Source organism: Marmota monax, unplaced genomic scaffold, assembly GCF_021218885.2.
Source record: "Marmota monax isolate L192 unplaced genomic scaffold, Marmota_monax_Labrador192_F-V1.1 WCK01_AAM20220418_F8-fsc00022, whole genome shotgun sequence".
NCBI classification, from domain to species: Eukaryota; Metazoa; Chordata; class Mammalia; order Rodentia; family Sciuridae; genus Marmota; species Marmota monax.
In genome coordinates, this window is record NW_026695215.1 from 18713498 (window position 1) to 18730979 (window position 17482).

General features: G+C 37.0%; 2 protein-coding genes across 9 annotated transcripts in view; both read right to left on the reverse strand.

Annotated features, from left to right (window-relative positions):
- The window catches only part of Il20rb (interleukin 20 receptor subunit beta), a 39529-nt gene extending 25720 nt beyond the window's left edge, over positions 1-13809 (reverse strand). For all 3 annotated transcript variants that reach the window (XM_046431394.2, XM_046431396.2, XM_046431393.2), the window contains exon 1: positions 3815-13809. In XM_046431394.2, coding sequence (XP_046287350.1) covers positions 3815-3854 — 40 coding nt within the window. In that variant the 5' untranslated portion in view covers positions 3855-13809. The remainder of the gene's footprint in view (positions 1-3814) is intronic.
- Positions 13810-13999: 190 nt separating this feature from the next.
- Positions 14000-17482, reverse strand: part of Nck1 (NCK adaptor protein 1) — an 83933-nt gene continuing 80450 nt past the window's right edge. For all 6 annotated transcript variants that reach the window (XM_046431389.2, XM_058574912.1, XM_058574911.1 and 3 more), the window contains 2 exons: positions 16680-17392; positions 14000-14642 (listed from right to left, as the gene is read on the reverse strand). In XM_046431389.2, coding sequence (XP_046287345.1) covers positions 14448-14642; positions 16680-17392 — 908 coding nt within the window. In that variant the 3' untranslated portion in view covers positions 14000-14447. The remainder of the gene's footprint in view (positions 14643-16679; positions 17393-17482) is intronic.

The window sequence follows — 17482 nt, forward strand, 5'->3', positions numbered from 1 at the left end:
TCACAAATAGTTAGTCTCTTCCAATCTGTTCTCAGTGTGTCTTTGTCTTTTACGACCTTGACATTTTTGAAGAGTACTGGTCAGCTGTTTTGCAGACTGTCTCTCAGTTGGGGTTTGTCTGATGCTTTCACATGATTTGACTGAGGTTATACTTTTGCCATGTCCTCACAGGGAGCACATGATGTCGGTATGTTTTTTTACCAGTAATGTTAATCTTGATCACTTTGTTAAGACAATGTCTCCACAGTAAAGCTATCAATTTCCCCTTTAGTGTTAATTAGCACCTTAGGGGAGATGCTTTGAGACTATGTAAATATTCTGTTTCTCTTCAAACTTCCACACATTAATTTTGCATCTATTGGTGGAGAGTTCTTACAACAAGTACTGTTATTATGTACTAATAGTGATTTTTTTCATTTAATTGGAATTTGGTAGAAAGAGTGTTCTCCACTGTTTATCTATTCAATTATTTATTTCTACCAATATGGATTCATATTTATTTTATTCTTTGATTAAAACCAATACATTGCTATTATTTTATTATTCAAATTGTTCCAACTTTGGACACCAGGGACTCTTTCAGCTTGACTCCTGTGTCCATTTGACTTATCTCTATTCTTCACCCCTTTTCATGTAATTATTATTAATAGACTTTTTTAAAAAATAATTTTATATCTACAGAAAAAAAGATGCAAGGACAGTACACAGAGTTCTCATATACCCATCACTCTGCTTCCACCATGCCAACATTTTATCCAACCATGACTCGTTTACCAAAACTAAGGAACCAGTGTTGGTGTGTTACTGTAACTTAACTCCGGACTTTATTTAGGTTTTTCAAATTTTTCCACTAATGTCTTTTTCCATTCCAGGATTCAATCCAGCATGTGGTGTTGAATTTACCTCCCCTGTCCTCTTCAGAGCCCTTCATTACTTACCACAGGACACTCCTGTCTCGTCTTGTATTCTCCCTGCCCAGCCCTGTAATCAACCACTTCTCTTAAAGAGCCCCATCCAGGAAGTTTTGAAAAACCCCAATGCCCCCAGCAACATCCTAAATTAGTTCAGAATCTCTGGCTGTAAAAAGCTCTCCAGGTGATTTCAATGTTCATTCAAGATTGGGACCCACTGATCTAGACCTTATTTCTGGTTGCCAAAAGAATAATTAATACTACATTTCAACTCTAGATGTCACGGACTTCAGTTATCTGAAAACAAAGGACTGTTTTGTTGTTGTTGTTGTTGTTTTTTCATCTCTCTGCTAATCAGCACCCAGCTCGGAATCTGGTGCTCTGAATAAAAACAGAACTGAAGCAAGTCTTGACTTCCTTGGGAAACAGCTTATGTCTTACTTTTTTTTTTCCCCCTAATCTCTCATCCATCTTAAATTAGTCCTTTCTGCTGCTCTAAGGTTTATGCTGAACACCTCTATCCTAAAATCTTAAGTCACAAAAAAGAAGGGAGCATGAAGGCTGCACACCATGAACTGTGGGCAAACTTTCTAGGCAGAAATCAGCATCTCTTCCCTGTAAGAGACCCAGCTGGGTCTGATGTCAACTGCCTTCATTTGAGTCCTCTTCCACCATTCTTTTCCTTAAATAACCTTCAAGTCAAATGCATCAGAAAAAGCACTACTGTTTCCTCTACTTTGTTCCTCCTCCCTTTTGTGGGCCTGTGTCAATGTCTCAGTTTTTTCTGCACAGAAACACAAAGGGCCTCTGGAGCTAGTGAAACCAGAACCAAATCCCAATTCCCCCTCTTCCTAGAATGTTTGTACTTGGACAAATAATTGAAGGTTTCCAAGTCCGTTTCCTAGTGTGTAAAATGTGGGAAATAACAACTGCCTTGCAGGATTGATGTGAGAAGTCAAGAGTATATTTTCTACTAAACTGGAGCACAGAAATAGCAATTGTGATTGTCACTGTCATTAATGTGATTATTATTTGAAGGAAGAATCAGTTTCCTAAATACAATACTCTTATTGGAAGGAACAAAGCAAGGCAAATGATTTCTATGAAAGAAAGCAACAAAACTACCCATCTGTTCAGTGATCTAGTTACCAACAGAAGTTCATTTAGAATTTGCAGAATTCCTCACAGGCACCTACACAATCCAGAGGAAGTGGTCAAAATTGCAAAAAAGCAACCTGCACTTATCTGCTGACACCACCATCTGTTTGCACCATCATCGAAGTCTTCAAAGTGATTTTGTTTGCATCATTTTAGTTAACTCCTCCACACTTCAAGGTGACTGTGATAACCACTTCACATGTGAGAAAACTAAAGTTATATGATCTTGTCACTGAACAAGGGAGTGATAAAGCAAAAATTCACACTTTTAAGTCTTTTTGACTCTGACATCTTTTGGTTTCTACCACCGTTTTCTTTTTGTTTATCTGTAAGTCTGTAAGTGTCAGAAGAAAGCACTTACCCCCAGGTCTGTTTGAAACAGGAGTGTTTAAGAAAAGCCTCAAAAGACTGAATTCAATGAAGAAAATGTCAGGTTAAAAAATGCTAACCTTTCTGATTGTCATTTGGCCTCCCATCTTCTGCCTTTGGCAACTTTTTTGTTCCCAAAATTAAACAATCAAACAACTAACTTACCAAACAACCAACATACTTGACCTGTGCTAGGAGTTTGGGGGACACCAGAAAAGACAAACAGGTTCTTCTGTGTTGAAAAGCAAAGCAACCCAACGAAGCTAGAGCACATGGAGTCAAGTGCCAAAGGATAGAGTTCTGGGAAATGTCTGCAGGGAGAAGGATCTGCCTGGAATGATGATGGGAACATGGACTTGGGATGGGGAAAGGAACTGGAGGTAGTGCTTCTGGTGGGAAATTATATATAAAGACCAGGAAGAGGAAATCAGATAGAATGTACTGACTGTAAAGACAGCACCTGCCTGCAATCCGCATGTTTTCAAGGAGAATGAGAATCAAATAAATACAGGATGGGGTCTGAATGTACTGTGTTATGAGAAATGGACATGCAAAATTTGGACGTCCTGTGCTGTGCAACTGAGAGCTGTGAAGGATTTGGGAATAGGAAGGAACACTAAGTTGGATGTTTAAACCAATTCTAAACATTGCCTGATTTATTGCCTGATTTAAATAAACTAGAATATTAGTTCTGTGTTGAAAGAAACAAACCAAACCAACCAACTAACTTGAGACTCCCACTGACATCACAAAGTGACTGGTATTAAAATTAAAAATTTCTCTTAAATGCAGTTTGACATGGAGAAATACCAACAGCTAAGGACCAATAAAGCAGTTTTTGGACCAATAAAGCAGGTACATACATGCAACCAGGAGTGGAGTAGAGAAAATGTTGTAATAGTACTGTAAGAGAAAATTCCCCAAATATTTTCTAAAATGCTATAGAATACCTTATCCAATTTTTATAAGGCTTGTACCCCAAATTTAAGTTCTCAAATTGTCTATTCATGTGTTTTGTTAGAATCCTTAAATATGTTACTTTAAACAGCATAGATAAATAGACTGAGAATTCCACTGCACCTTGTAATACCAGGTAATGAGATAAAAAGCAAAATGCACAGAGCTATGCCAGCTTTTAGACTATTTTAATGAGGTCTTTCTAGATAGTTCTGCAGACACTTAGGAGAGAGGTTTCCAAACATAGTGCAGGACTTTTCTTTGAGATGTGGGGATGCTGATGTAAGAGGTGAGAAACCTTTTTAAAAACAGACATAAGATGTTCTATACAGGTATTGCAACCCCAAACCCTGGGAAAGTATTTTTCACCTTCTTAATCCAAGGCCCAAACAACCAGATGTATTTTAATTCATACTTACCTGTGAACAAACATGGAATCAAGGCGTAGAAAAACCACATGATAAAACTTGTCCAGATTCCTTCTAGAACCCTAGTGAAGGGGTTAATTTGACCTGGAATGCCTTTTCCTTCCAGAGTGAAGCATTCTGTCCATCTCAGCCATCTTGCTTCTGAGCAGAGATTTGAGCCGAGGTCTGAGTCACAGTGAAGCCTGAATTGTTCTGAAAAAGAGGAGCTGGTCCAAACAGCTCAGAAGGGGCGGGCTCTCCAGCACCCTCCTTTCTGCCCAAACCCAGATATTGCATCAAGGGGAGTGGCCTAAGAGAGTTCCAAAGACAAGGTAACTCTTAAGGAGCTTGAGAATCTGCCTGGGGGAGTTATCTGGACCACAGGCTCTGTCTTGGAGGCCCCTGCGTGTCCCAAGAGGTCAGTAAGTAGGCAGGATTTTCTTCTCCCCTCATCCAATAGCTGTCTTCTTCCAAGTCTCCCTTCCTATGACTTCATTCAAGCTGGGTACTGATTAGCACTTTTTGCTAATACTCACCTCAGAAAAAAATAGGGAAGTTAAAAAAAATCAATACCTTTTTAAAGGCAAAAAAGAATATAAAATTTCATATTTACATACATTTGCAAAATTCTAGAAAGAGATATAAGAAATTGACAAGATTGGTTACCTCAAGGCAGAGGGGCCACAGAAGTGGCACCTAACTCATAGGGCTATTTTGGGAAGTAGGAAGTTGGAGGCAAAAAATGGGAACAAGACTCTTTACTGAGTACTATACCTTTTGATGAGTGAATCATGTGAATAGATTATTGAAAAAGTAAAATCAATTTTGAAAGAAGGAAAACCTTTTAACAGAGTCTTAACTCTTCAATGAGTTTAAACACCCTAATGTGCAAATACCGTAGTGGAATAAACATGAGTTTTACAGTAGAAGTTTCACAAGATCTTTGCAATTTAACCTCGGGAAAGTCATTCAGATTCATTCAACAAAAGCATCCACTGAGGGCCTTTCACGTGCTAGATCCTGAGAATTCAATAGGTCCTGCCTTCAACAAGAACCTCCCAAATAGTGACAATGCCCAAGCAAATAATTATAAATCAATAATGAAAATTCAGTGACAGAAATATTCATAAGGAATGTAGGAGCACTACAGAGAAAGATCTAATCCAGTCTGTGGATCACAGAAGGCCCCCTGAAGGAGGTGACTTTGAGGTTATTAAACTTTGGGAGGGAAAACCAAAACCAAACAAAAACCCCCAGAAAAACAGCCAGGCACTGTGACTAGGAAACTGGAAGAAAATTGGTGCAAATGGAGAACAAAGTTGGAGTCCCAAGAAAAATAGTTCTCAAAGACTGAAACAGAATTCCAGAGAGCTTTCCATGTCTTGTTGAGGGGCTTTGAGTTTATCCTGAGAATAGTAAAGGTCAAAGAAAGGGTTGAACGCTCAAATCTGGCCATAATATTCTCTATATTTGAACTCCTAAAGTTTCTGACTAGGGTGGAGAAAGCAGTGAAGGAGGCCAGATTGGAGGACCAAGGCTATCAGTCACCTAGATGAGAGATGGCCGACATTAGGTCTCTCTTGTCTGTGGAGAGAAGTGAGCAAATTCAAAGGAGGTAGAATTTCAGGAAATTGAATTTCAGCTCCTAGATATTTGAGAGGATTGTGAGGGCCACAGAAGCAAAGTCAAACATGACTTACAGGTTCTGTGTTTGGGTAACTGGGTGGATGTCAGCACCTCAACTACAACAACAGAGGAGCAGAGTGGGGTGGGGTCAGGGCAGGCAGGGTTGAGTTGGTGCAAGAAAAGTTTGCATGTGTTTAACCTGATACACTTGAATTTGAGATGCTTATATGGGCAGAAGTCTCTAATCTTTGTCTCAAGGTGATAGGTAAGCTAGGCACAGTGGTGCATACCTATGGTCAGAGCTACTCAGGGAGGCTGAGATGGAAGGATGGCTTGAGCCCATGAGTTCAAGACCAGCCTGGGTGATACAGAAGACCTTGTATAAAACAAAAAACTTCCAAATCAAGCTGATGGGTGTCAAGGGTATGGTAGCGTCTCCCCTGCCTCTGGCATTTCATTGGTAGTGGGTAAGATCATCCAAGGAAAATGTAGATTCAGAAGGGCTGTGAATGTGCTCCTGAAGAAGACCCACATTTACAGACCAGGGCAAGAAAAAGAAATAGGGAAATGGGTTGGGGCAGGGGAGCGGGTCAGAGAAATGGTCCTAGAAAAAACTGTGGTCTGGAAGCAATGAAAGATGAAGTGGCTATCACAGCACAGTACAGAAGAGAGGACCAGTGAGCTGAACATCAGAAAGTGTCCCCTGGATTTAGCAAGAGGTGTTTCAGTGGAGGCCTTGGATCAGAAGCTAGATGGGTTGAGGAACAGATATAGTAGCTCTCTTTTGATACAAAATAGAAAAACAAAATTCCATAAGCCCCATTTTTTTCTTTTCATTTATAAGTACAATAATGGCTTGTATAATAGTGATGGGGCATATAAAAGAATGCAGACAAAATCCATTGGCACAATGCGGGGAACAGAATAGGCCTTCACAAGTAGTATGTTCCATCATTTGATGTTAATAAGCATACATTAAGGACTCTGATTGGCTGGCCCTTTGCTGGCTGCTTCTCTTTGGGTTTACCTCTGGAACAGCAATCTCTCTGGTTGGAGATATTTACCAGGAAGTTGTGAAAAGCATGGGCTCCAGAGCCAGAATACCTAAGTTGCCATCCAGGCTCCTCTACTTATGCTGCTTTAGGCAAGTCATTTCAACTATCTGCCTTAGTATTCTCATCTCTAGATTGGGAACAATTATAGTGGCACCTAACTCATAGGACCATTTTGAGGACTAAATGAGATAGTAATTTAGAACAGGACTTGGTAGAAGGGTGTACAATACTAGCTGAATTCTTTTTTTTCTTTTTTAACTGCACCATGATCAAGAACATTTGGTGCATGATTCCAGCACTGTCAGTGGTCACCATATCTTGGCCCTGACCTCTGGTTACTGACATCTTACACAATCCTTCATGGCTCTTCCAGCATCTGATCCTGTTCCGTCTTACCTTTGGGTATGAGCACATCCCAACTTGGAGTGCTTTGTATATGCTTCATACACGGCCTCAACACCTGTCTCCAATCTTTATTCTCCCAGTTCTGGTTCCCTGATTTCTTTTTTAAATCCAGGAAAAAAAAAAAAAACTTAGCAATATAAGTGAATGTGTACTAGATATCTACTATCTACCAGGAATTGTCCTAAGTACTTCCCATACATTATTCACATTTCCCATTACACAACAGACTTAAGGTAAGGTTTGAGTCTCAAGACACTGGGTTCAGAGAAATTGGCTTATTAGAGATCACAAAGCTAGTGGGGGATGCAGACAGGAAATCCAATTGAAGTCCGCCAAACTCCCAAGTACTTTTCATTCACCTTAACAACAAAGGAGTGCTCTCAATGTGTCTGAGGGGCACAGTTTAGTGAGTGAGGCAAGAGTCTACTTAGCAAAGTTTCGTAGACAGGCTTCAATACAGTGCTCCAAGAATATACCCATCTAGGTGTACTGATAGGGAAAAAATGTGGGAGAATGACATGAGCAAAGTGCAAGGATGGAACAGTTGAGAGGAAAACACACTGAATTAGAGAAGGATAAGAAAAGGAAAGGTACTCCAGTGCCACAAAAAATAAAATTTTTAAAAAGAGGTTAAGTCATCAATGTTGTGTTCACCGAACTTGTAGATTTTAAGATGGATAGTTGGTTCTACTTGGGCATGGGTCCCTTCCAAGACAACCCTGCCCAGCACTGCCATGCTCTTGACAAGCACTGTCTTCCACAGAGCTGGAGAATCATCCATGTTTAAGATATCTGCTGGAAGAATAGACTGATTTCTTATCATAAGCAGGTACAGTCGAGAAATGGACTTGTTTCCTAATAAACTATTTGCCACTTAAATTTTTGAAAATTAATTATGGAAGGAAAAGCAAGCAGGTAAAAGGTTTTTCTGGAAAGGAAAAGAGGCTGAGGGGGAGGAAGGAAAACTTAATGGCCAAAGAGACTTGTAAACTCCCAGTGCCCTGCATAGGGGAAGGATTAGAATGAAAATACCTACGATACAAAACTGGAGTTACATATTCTTAGAGCTGTCCAGGCCAGGCCAGGCCTTGGTGCCAAGGCACAGACCACATGGTTAATTACTCCATTCCTATAAACTTCCCTTACCCTGCCTACCATAGAATAGTTCCTCCCCCCACACCAAGATTCCTAAATATTTAGGTCCTATTTTAGCACACATATCCTGTAGTTGTAACGACTCCTCAATGGTTTTTCTTTCTTCTGGAAGTAATATAGGAAATTTAAATAGTGAAATTCCTTTGTCCAGACTCTTAAAATTCCCTAGAAGTCTGTTCCAGGTATAATTTCTTTTGTTTTTTAAAAATATTTATTATTTTTAGTTGTACTTGGACATAACATCTTTATTTTTAGGTGGTGCTGAGGATCAAACCCAAGTCCTCACACATGCTAGGCGAGCTACCAGTGAGCCACAATCCCAGCCCCTCCAGGTGTAATTTCTACACCATTTTCCAGCTCCAATTCAGAACTCTTGCATCCATCCAAGGCCTCACACATGCTAGGCGAGCTACCAGTGAGCCACAATCCCAGCCCCTCCAGGTGTAATTTCTACACCATTTTCCAGTTCCAATTCAGAACTCTTGCATCTTTTTTTTTTTTTAACCTCATCTGAACATACTTCTAGTTTTTCAATTTCCCTAATATTTACTGTCCAGCCACCAAGAATTTAATTTCCCTTGACTTCAATTCTTCCCTCAGGATGTGATCAAGTAAAACCCTACATCTAAAACTGCCCTCCTTTAAATTTATTTTGTCTATAGTATCCCCCCAACTCCTCTTAAGATGGTGAATAAGGGTTTATTCAGAGAATCCCTTTTTGATTAAAATTTCCAAATTTAAATTTTAAAATGCCATTTTAATCAATTTAAAATTTTTAAAACCAGAAATAGTGACCTATAAATCATGATGATAATAGTTGCTATTGCTCTATTTCACTCATCACTGGTTAATCCTTCTGTTAAACAGAGCACACAATATGCTCAAGGGTCAGTTTTATGAGACCTCCTTTGATCATCTTGTACACATTAACAACCTCAATCTTAACTCTACAACCTCATCAACCTGTTCTATTTTTAATTCAGAGCTCTACTCCATTAAGCACTGCATCATTGAAACATAAGTTTTATGAAAGCGCTGTCCATTTTCTTCACAACTATTTTGCTAGGTGAGACTAGCCTGGCAGCTGAACAATCAAATACTTAAGGTGAGTTAGTTGGATGGATAGTATCTCTGAAGTTATTTAAACATACACACATGCAATAATATACACATAGATAGCCCATCTGAGGGATGCCTCCAATGACCTAACTTCTTTCCACTAGGTCCACCATCTCCCAATAGCCCTGTGGGCTAGGGACTGCGCCCTCAATATGTGAGACATTGAGTCCAACAGTTCAGAAATACTGTTTTCTCATCTTTACACCAAGTGATTATCATAAGCCTTGGTGAAATTACCATTTATTATCTATAATAGCCCCCTTACTCTAGACTAGAAAACATCAAAACCAGTTTGTTTAACATCATTTACTCTAGAGAAGTCAAGCTCATTCAGGGGTTATTAATTTCCTCCAGAAGTGCTAAAAAACATCAATTTTATAACTATTCCTGTGTTTTAGTCTATATTTAAGTGGACAATTCTTAATAGTCATTTTCTGGAATCACCCTTTTATCTCCAAAATTTTCCAAGGCTATCCGCCAAAATTTCTCCATAGTCTATGATGTAAATTATCTGAGCCCAAAAGATTATGTAAAGCAACTAAACATCTTAAGACATCTACTTTAAAAGGTCTACTTAAAATGTTTGTTTTCCAATCTGAAAGTCATCATTCCAAGAGGTACAAGAAAACATGGAAGGAGGAAATTGAGTATTGTGACATTTTAGTTAAAATATATAAAATTTGTTAACATTATTTCAAAAGAATAAGTTTTACCTGCGCTTTAAGTAATTTTGAGAGCAAACACATAAAAATCAGCCAGTCTAGCAGATAAATATTTATGTAGACCACTGTAGGCATCAGACCAATTCCGAAATATCTGATGTGATGAAAGTGCTCTACCCAGCAAACATTCTCAAAAATACACTGATATAAAACAGGGCAACTGAAATGCCTCCTCCTATTCTTCAAAATCTGCCAAGCACAGCGTAGGTTCTACTCATTAAACAAGTCTTAGCAAATTGTGTATACTTTTAGTTCAAAAGAGAAACAGAAAAGTTAACCAGAAATATACAATTCCTCATTTAGCTGGTTTAGATCATGTAACAGCAAGAAATTAGGGTGTGGAGCGTACATATTTTGCTTGTCTGTCAATTTTTTAGAATATAGCAAAGGTGAGTCACATGAACTTTTAAACACCAACAAAATCACCTTATCAGGAGAGGAGCAAGCCAATACTTCCTACCTTGCAACAAAAGCTAATAATGTTTTCCCCCAGAATCAATAATTTGATGTTTTAAAAGTACACCAGATGCTGTCCAGAACATAAAATGATGATATCATCTACCCTATATTGAATATCCCTTTAAGAAAAAATGACAGCATACACAAGGCCCAAGGTTCACTCCCCAGTACTGCCATATAATAAATACTTTTTTTCTAAATAAATATTTAGAAATATATATTAAAAATATTTTTTCTAAATTTAAATATTATGTATATGATATTTAAATTTAGAAAAATGCAAAGAACTCTTATCTTCTAGCAAAGTATTTAAAATGGAAAAAGTCAAAGCATGAGTAATGCTACACAAATTTATTGGACAATGCAGAAGTGTTTCTAAAAAATGAAAATTTCAGGATCCCAAGTCTCAAACTCTTCAAGAAACAGAAAAAATGAAGAGTAACAGTAACCGAATTTGGAAATTGAACTAGATAGGTAGGGAAAGGGGCTTTACTATTTGAATTTCTTCACCATTCATATTAGTAAAAAGAATAAGGGGGGGGTGGTCTGGAGTTGTGGCTCAATGGTAGAGCACTTGCCTAATGTGTGAGGCACTGGGTTTGATTCTCAGCACCACATAAAAATAAAGGTCCAACAACACATAAAATATGTTAAAAAAATAATAAGGGGACCACCTGTACTGGGTTTCAGCTGATTGCTATTAGGGGAATTGAATTACAGTGCTGCCAGCTTCTCATTTTAAAGAAGGAAATGTTGAATTTTATCCGAAACCCCCCACTTAAAAAAAAAAAAAAAGTGCTATTTTCTTTCTTTTCCTTAGAGATGGGATTTTAGTATGTTGCCCATGGTGGGCTCACAGGTTCTCTTGCCTCAGCCTCCCAAGTAGCTGAGGCTACAGGTATGCACCACTCTCCCAGGCTTCGTTCTTTTTTATATATACCTTTATTGTTATGTGGTGCTAAGTGAGGATCAAAACCAATGCCTCACACATGCAAGGCAAGCACTCTACCACTGAGCTACACCTGCAGCCCCTCATTAATTCTTTCAAGCACTGTATGGTCAACTAGTACTCCTATAAGGCCACTATGTTTGGTTAAAGTCTGAACAAGGCACTCTGTCAAGACGAGGGGGTAAAATTCTGGATTTCTTTATAGGAAGGGGTTGGGCCTGTTGGGAGAAAAAGGTGCCTTTTCCTACTTTTCACAAAGGAACTACATAGACAGTGGCAATCTTGCTTCTTTGTTACCTTTGGATAACATGACAGAGCATTACAGCTAGAAATAATTCATATGACATTTATCTATAAGGATGACCTTATTCTAACAACCCAGGTCGCTCAACTGCTAGGCCTTTTTATCCTTCTGGTAATGGTAATAGATTTGCACTCACCCTTCCTGCTTTCTGCGAAACAGTCTTTAATACCACTAGGTTCATGTGTGAACATATATATCCAGCTGAATCCTAAGGACCTACAAACAAATAAGGGTTACAGTAGCAATAGCCATTCTTCTTATTACTAAGCTCCTTCCTAGATTTTGGAGAAGTTATTTGTAGAAGTGGGTTGGGCAGGGCTACATGTGTGTTAGGTACATTTAAATTTGATAACTAATCACCTCCTATATGATAGAAAACTTCACTACTTTTCCTAGGACATTCCTCCTAGTCTAAAAGTAGCGCAGAGCACTTTCTGATACACACACCACCAGTCTGGGGATGAGGAAACTTGGTTCCTAACACAAATCCTATTATTACCTAGCTATGCAGCTGTTTTATAAGGTTGTTCCAATTCCTAAAAAAATTGCTTCAAGTAAAATTTATGCTTATAAAAAGTCATTGTCGTAAGATTAACAATGAAGTTCAAAGTACTTCCCAGTAAAGCTTCTATCCCATAATGAGCACACAATAGCTATTACTGGCACGTGTTACCTGGGAACTCTACATGGCATGGGAACATGTACCTTGCTTCCAGGGCTACACCACTTCTAGCTACTTCCTCAAAATCATGCTCTATTAATATCAGTTCAGTGGGGGATTTGCTATAAATAGTTGATATTTGTTCATACAAATTGCTCCTTTTAAAAATTAAGCATTCATCTTCATTTTTCATAATGAAGAGTTGGTAGAAAAAGAGAAAGCATCATTAAATGTTAAAAAGGATGTTTACTACCTAGTCATTCTACTCTCTTAAACTGTTTTCCTCAATTTATATTCATGTGATTTTACAGCCAAAAAAGCATAAATAACTTTTATTTCCGTTAAACTTATCTAATAATTAATTTAATAAAGCACTGAGAAAGATAATAAAATATGAACTATAAGATTTTAAGAACAGATATACACCATTGTCTTAATTATATTTGCTGACTTCTGTTGCTTAGTGGGAAAAGCCAGGGCTGCCACCCAGTGGCAACATTAGTCTTTAAATGATTTTAAGATTTAAATAATTTTTTTAAATATACATTTCACAACTTAAATTTTACCATCAATAACTCTGATGTATTATCTGTTTATAATAGCAGAAAATGGAAATATTCATATACTTTAGGTAATATAGGAGAAATTTTTGAAAAATATGATTTTTTAATGTTTCCTTTTAATAAGTATTTTGAATTAAAAATATGATGGTTACTTTGCTTAAATTTAAATTTTCAGCATAATGAGAAGTATGACCACAAAATACAATGGTTGTTTCCTGTGGCTTACAGCAGTGGATTCAATACTTTTATAGAAGGGCTGGGGTTGTGGCTCAGTGGTAGCGCCCTTGCCTAACATGCACAAGGCACTGGGTTCGATTCTCAGCACCGCATACAAATATATAAAATAAAGGTTCGTCAACAACTAAAAAATATTAAAAAACAAAAACAAAAAACTTTACAGAAGCCTGTCATCCATTCACCTAAACTACAACTTGTTAAACAAAAATAAAGAGTTTAAAAATAATGTAATTTTATCTAACCATAAGCACATTCCATTTCCCCCCTCAGGTTTATATCAAATTTAGTGTCTCAGTCAATAAAACTCAAAGCTGAAAAGAGGAGGTGCTTGGGGAGCAGCTTAGTAGTATAGCACTTGCCAACATGTATAGAAGGCCCTGGATTTGATTCCAAGCATGGAATTGGGGTGATATGGGGTGGACATTGAAAGAAGGAAGTAAAAATAGGAAATACTGTCTCTTACAACGTATGTTTGGAGAGGAAGAAAACCAAAACGCCCTACATATCTTATTGTCTTCTATTTCCCCAAAACTTGTTCATAATTTTTTCACACGGGCATCAATATAACATGTTCTAATACAAGATGCTTTGGTAAAGTAACACTAGGAAAAAGAAAGTAACACAGAGCAGCCATTTACATTTTTAAAAGCTCAGTATCTCAGAGACTGCTTTGTTCTCGAGTAACAAGAAAAAAAAAAAAATCAAAGAAAATTCTTAAGAATCGAGTGATTTTTTTGTTTCAACAGTTGTAATTAAAAATTATGTTAAGATGTTTCTAACCCATGCCCCATCTGTTTCATAGTACAGTGAAGATAATGAATGAACTGTTAAAAATAACGGCATACACAACATACTTGGTATTTACAATGGCTTGTGACAAATACATACCTGAAAATAATTTCTAATTTTCCATTTATTATTGCTATTTAGTCACAGAAAAGATTAACACTCTCCAAGAAATTTATTTGAGCATATGCCATATATAGATATAATTTTATATGAAGAGAAACCATGGCAGAATTAATGGGGTGCCTTTACAAGGAAATCAGTAATAGGAATAAAGAAATTCTTCCATATAAAGACTTCTGATCTGTATTACTCCTTTTTTTCCTCCAAAATATAAAACCTTAATATTAGAAGCAAAGAGAAAAACAGCAAAGAAGGAAAAAGTAAAATAGAAGACCAAGGATAAGAACTGTTCTATGCAGATGCATTGCATACGTAGTATATAATGTATGGGCTGAGTTATAATAAAAATACTTATGTATTATAGTCAATTCCGAGAGTTAGAAACAGCAATTTCCAATCAAGCATGATTGGACTGACACTTCCTCAGTCTTCAATTACATGATGAATTAAAGCTGTAGAGCAGTCATTTTGATCAGCAATATCATGATAAATGCTTGACAAGATATAATTTTTCTCCTTGTTCACTTGTAAAAATTGGTGCCTTTTTGTAATGTTCTACAAGTTCTTCCATGGTGCTGAATTTACGCTGCCCAATGCAGTAGACAGTCTCTTTTAGTTGGACTTTAAAATGCTTGTTTTTCCCCTGTGCTTTTAGTGATACTGAGAAATCATTTGGCTAAAAGAGAGAAAAAAAAAAATAATAGTCAACATTTTGAAAGCCATATATTTGCATTTTCATATTAAACTAATAAACTGCTAAACTCCAAGTGCTTAATAAGTACAAGGCATTATGCAAAATTTTACATTATTTCTTTTACTTCTTAAAACAAACTCTTTTTACAGATGAGAAAAATGAGGCAGAAAAGCCAACTTGCCCAATATCACCCATTTAGTTAACAAAAGAGGACTCAAAACCATGCAATCAAGAGTTTCTGAACATCTTGGTGTCCACAGCATAACAACTACAGTAAATCTTTTAGTTTAATATCTGAGGCACAATAACTGTCTTCTCTCCAGGCAGTCTACTGAATACAGGAGAAAAATCTCATACATCCACCCCATCTCTTTTCGATTTGTAGCTAATAGTAGGTGACGAAGAGGTAATACTCTGAAGTCTCAAAAATAAAAGAAACAAAGTGAGTGAGAATCAGTCTAAAGTCTAATGGAAGGTCACAAACTCAAAAGCCTACAAGGGCCAAAAAAGTAATGTAAACAGGTGTCAAAAGTAGATGGACAGAGAGAATGACAGTGTACAGGCCAATCTAAAGCAGACACTTGTCATCTGTGATTGTTGTCCTGTAGAATAATATTCAATGTTGGCAGGTCTCATCATCTTAAAAGAAAATTTTGAAGTCTGGATTCTTATACAAAATATACCTATTCAAGACCTCAACCTTAAAAATTATATTGCTCAAAATAATGGTATATTTTGCCTTATATCTAGCTCTACCCACAAGGAAATACATAGTATTCTATACTCAAGTTCATTCTTTTTTAATTAGTGGGGTTTTGTTGTTAGGTTTAAAAACAAAAGCAAACACCAACCAACCAAACAATCTTCTGAAAAATCTATATCAACATTGGAAACCTCTTTTTATTCCCAAAGTTTCAAACAGTGGGCCAGACCAGACATCTGGCCACTACTCTTACTATCAACCACCTAATCTTCTGAAGGGTTAGGTACAAGCCCCATCTCCCGGAACTTTCCCTAAGGAAGTTCAAATAATTTTCTTTTCTCTTTCAACCTTTTGTATAAATATACCTTCATTTTTTGTATAAATTATGCTCACCAAAGTCAATACTAATCATGACTTGCTAAGTGGAAGAGTAGTGCTATCAATTACCAAAGGAAAAGAGAGGTAATTTTTAAGGAAAATTAGTGTCATCAAATTTTAATATGTAAGACAATACCCAAAAGAGACCAAATAACTATATTCTTCCTCAATTTTTATGGTTTTATAGTTTTTTCATTTTACTAGTACTGTAATATAATTTACTTTTTATTGGAAATGTATTTCTAACAGTGTTAAAATAGAATTTTTTTTTGCTTTTGTTTTACTGTACTAGAAATTGAACCCAGAACCTCACACATGGTAAGAAACTGCTCTATCAATCTTTTAACTTTGAAACAAGGCCTGCCTTCCTAAGTTGCTCAGGCTGGCCTCAAACTTTTGATCCTCCTGCCTCAGTCTCTCCCAAGCCATTGAGATTATAGGTGTGTACCACCTCATCCAGCACTAAAATAGATTTATAAAGTATAAAATAAAAGTGTATTTTGATTTTCAAACAACCAATATGAAGAAACTTAAATATCAATTTTTTAAATTTAGGGAATTTCTATGTTTTAAAGACTACAGTGATTATTTTCTAATATATTGCATCTGATAGCAATTTAAGAAATATTTTCCTGGTTTTATCTACTGCATTATTCTACTTTAAATGAAGATGTCAATGTTTAATTTTCTTCCTTTTTCTGTTTAATGCAACAGAACACATTCCAGGAACACCAAATCAACACAACTGGACAAGGACAAATAAATTCAGTATAATATCACTGCTACAGCTATGTTTTATTCAAGATACATATAGTTAGAAAAAACAGCAACTTTACCTTCAGAACATTTATGCTTAGGTCCCAGCATACAAATTCTCTTTATTTATTTATTTTAATACCCACAGCTCTGTTTCCATTTACCTTTGAAAATCAACTTACCGAAGATTCACTATCACGAATGAGGAAATCCCCTTCATGCCCTCTTTCATTTAATGCCATTTCTGCTTGATGCCTGGTGACTTTGCCATAATACCAAGGATTGCCAGCAAACTTTCCAGTGAGTGAAGGCCTAATGTAATCACACTGTGGAGGTGATGGCTCCAAACCTGAGGTTAATGGATTATTCTGCATAATGGTAACATAGTTTTTTGGTACCAGACCAACCATTCCATTGATCTTCCTGCATTTCCACCATTCTGGGTCATTTTCTGGTTTTTCAATAACATCCATTACATCACCTTTCTCAAAATTAAGTTCTTCATCATTGGATGAGCTGAATGGGTAAAGAGCCTGTACCACATGCAACACTTGCCCACTATTTAAGTTATTGACAACTGCTGCTAATTTCTCTGACAGAGAACCCACATGGTCACCCAAGGGACTGTCACCTTCTTCAGTTACATAGTTTGAAGGGAACCATCCAATTTGTCCATTGTAGCTACCCCGCCACCACCCATCACTGCATTTCTCCATGACGATCACCTTCGTCCCTTTTATCAATGATAATTCATCCTCTCTCTCAGCCATGTAGTTAAATTTCACATAGGCAGGCATACTGAGGTCATAGAGACGTTCCCCTGGGTCAACAAAGCTATCATCAGCAGGAGATGCAGAATCTGGAACACTAGGTTTTCTTTTCACTTTTCCAATGCCTGTTTAAAAGAAGAGAAGGTAATAAGAATATAAGTGACTACCAAAAACACCAATTTATTCATTATATAAAAATAATCCTCAATTCTATG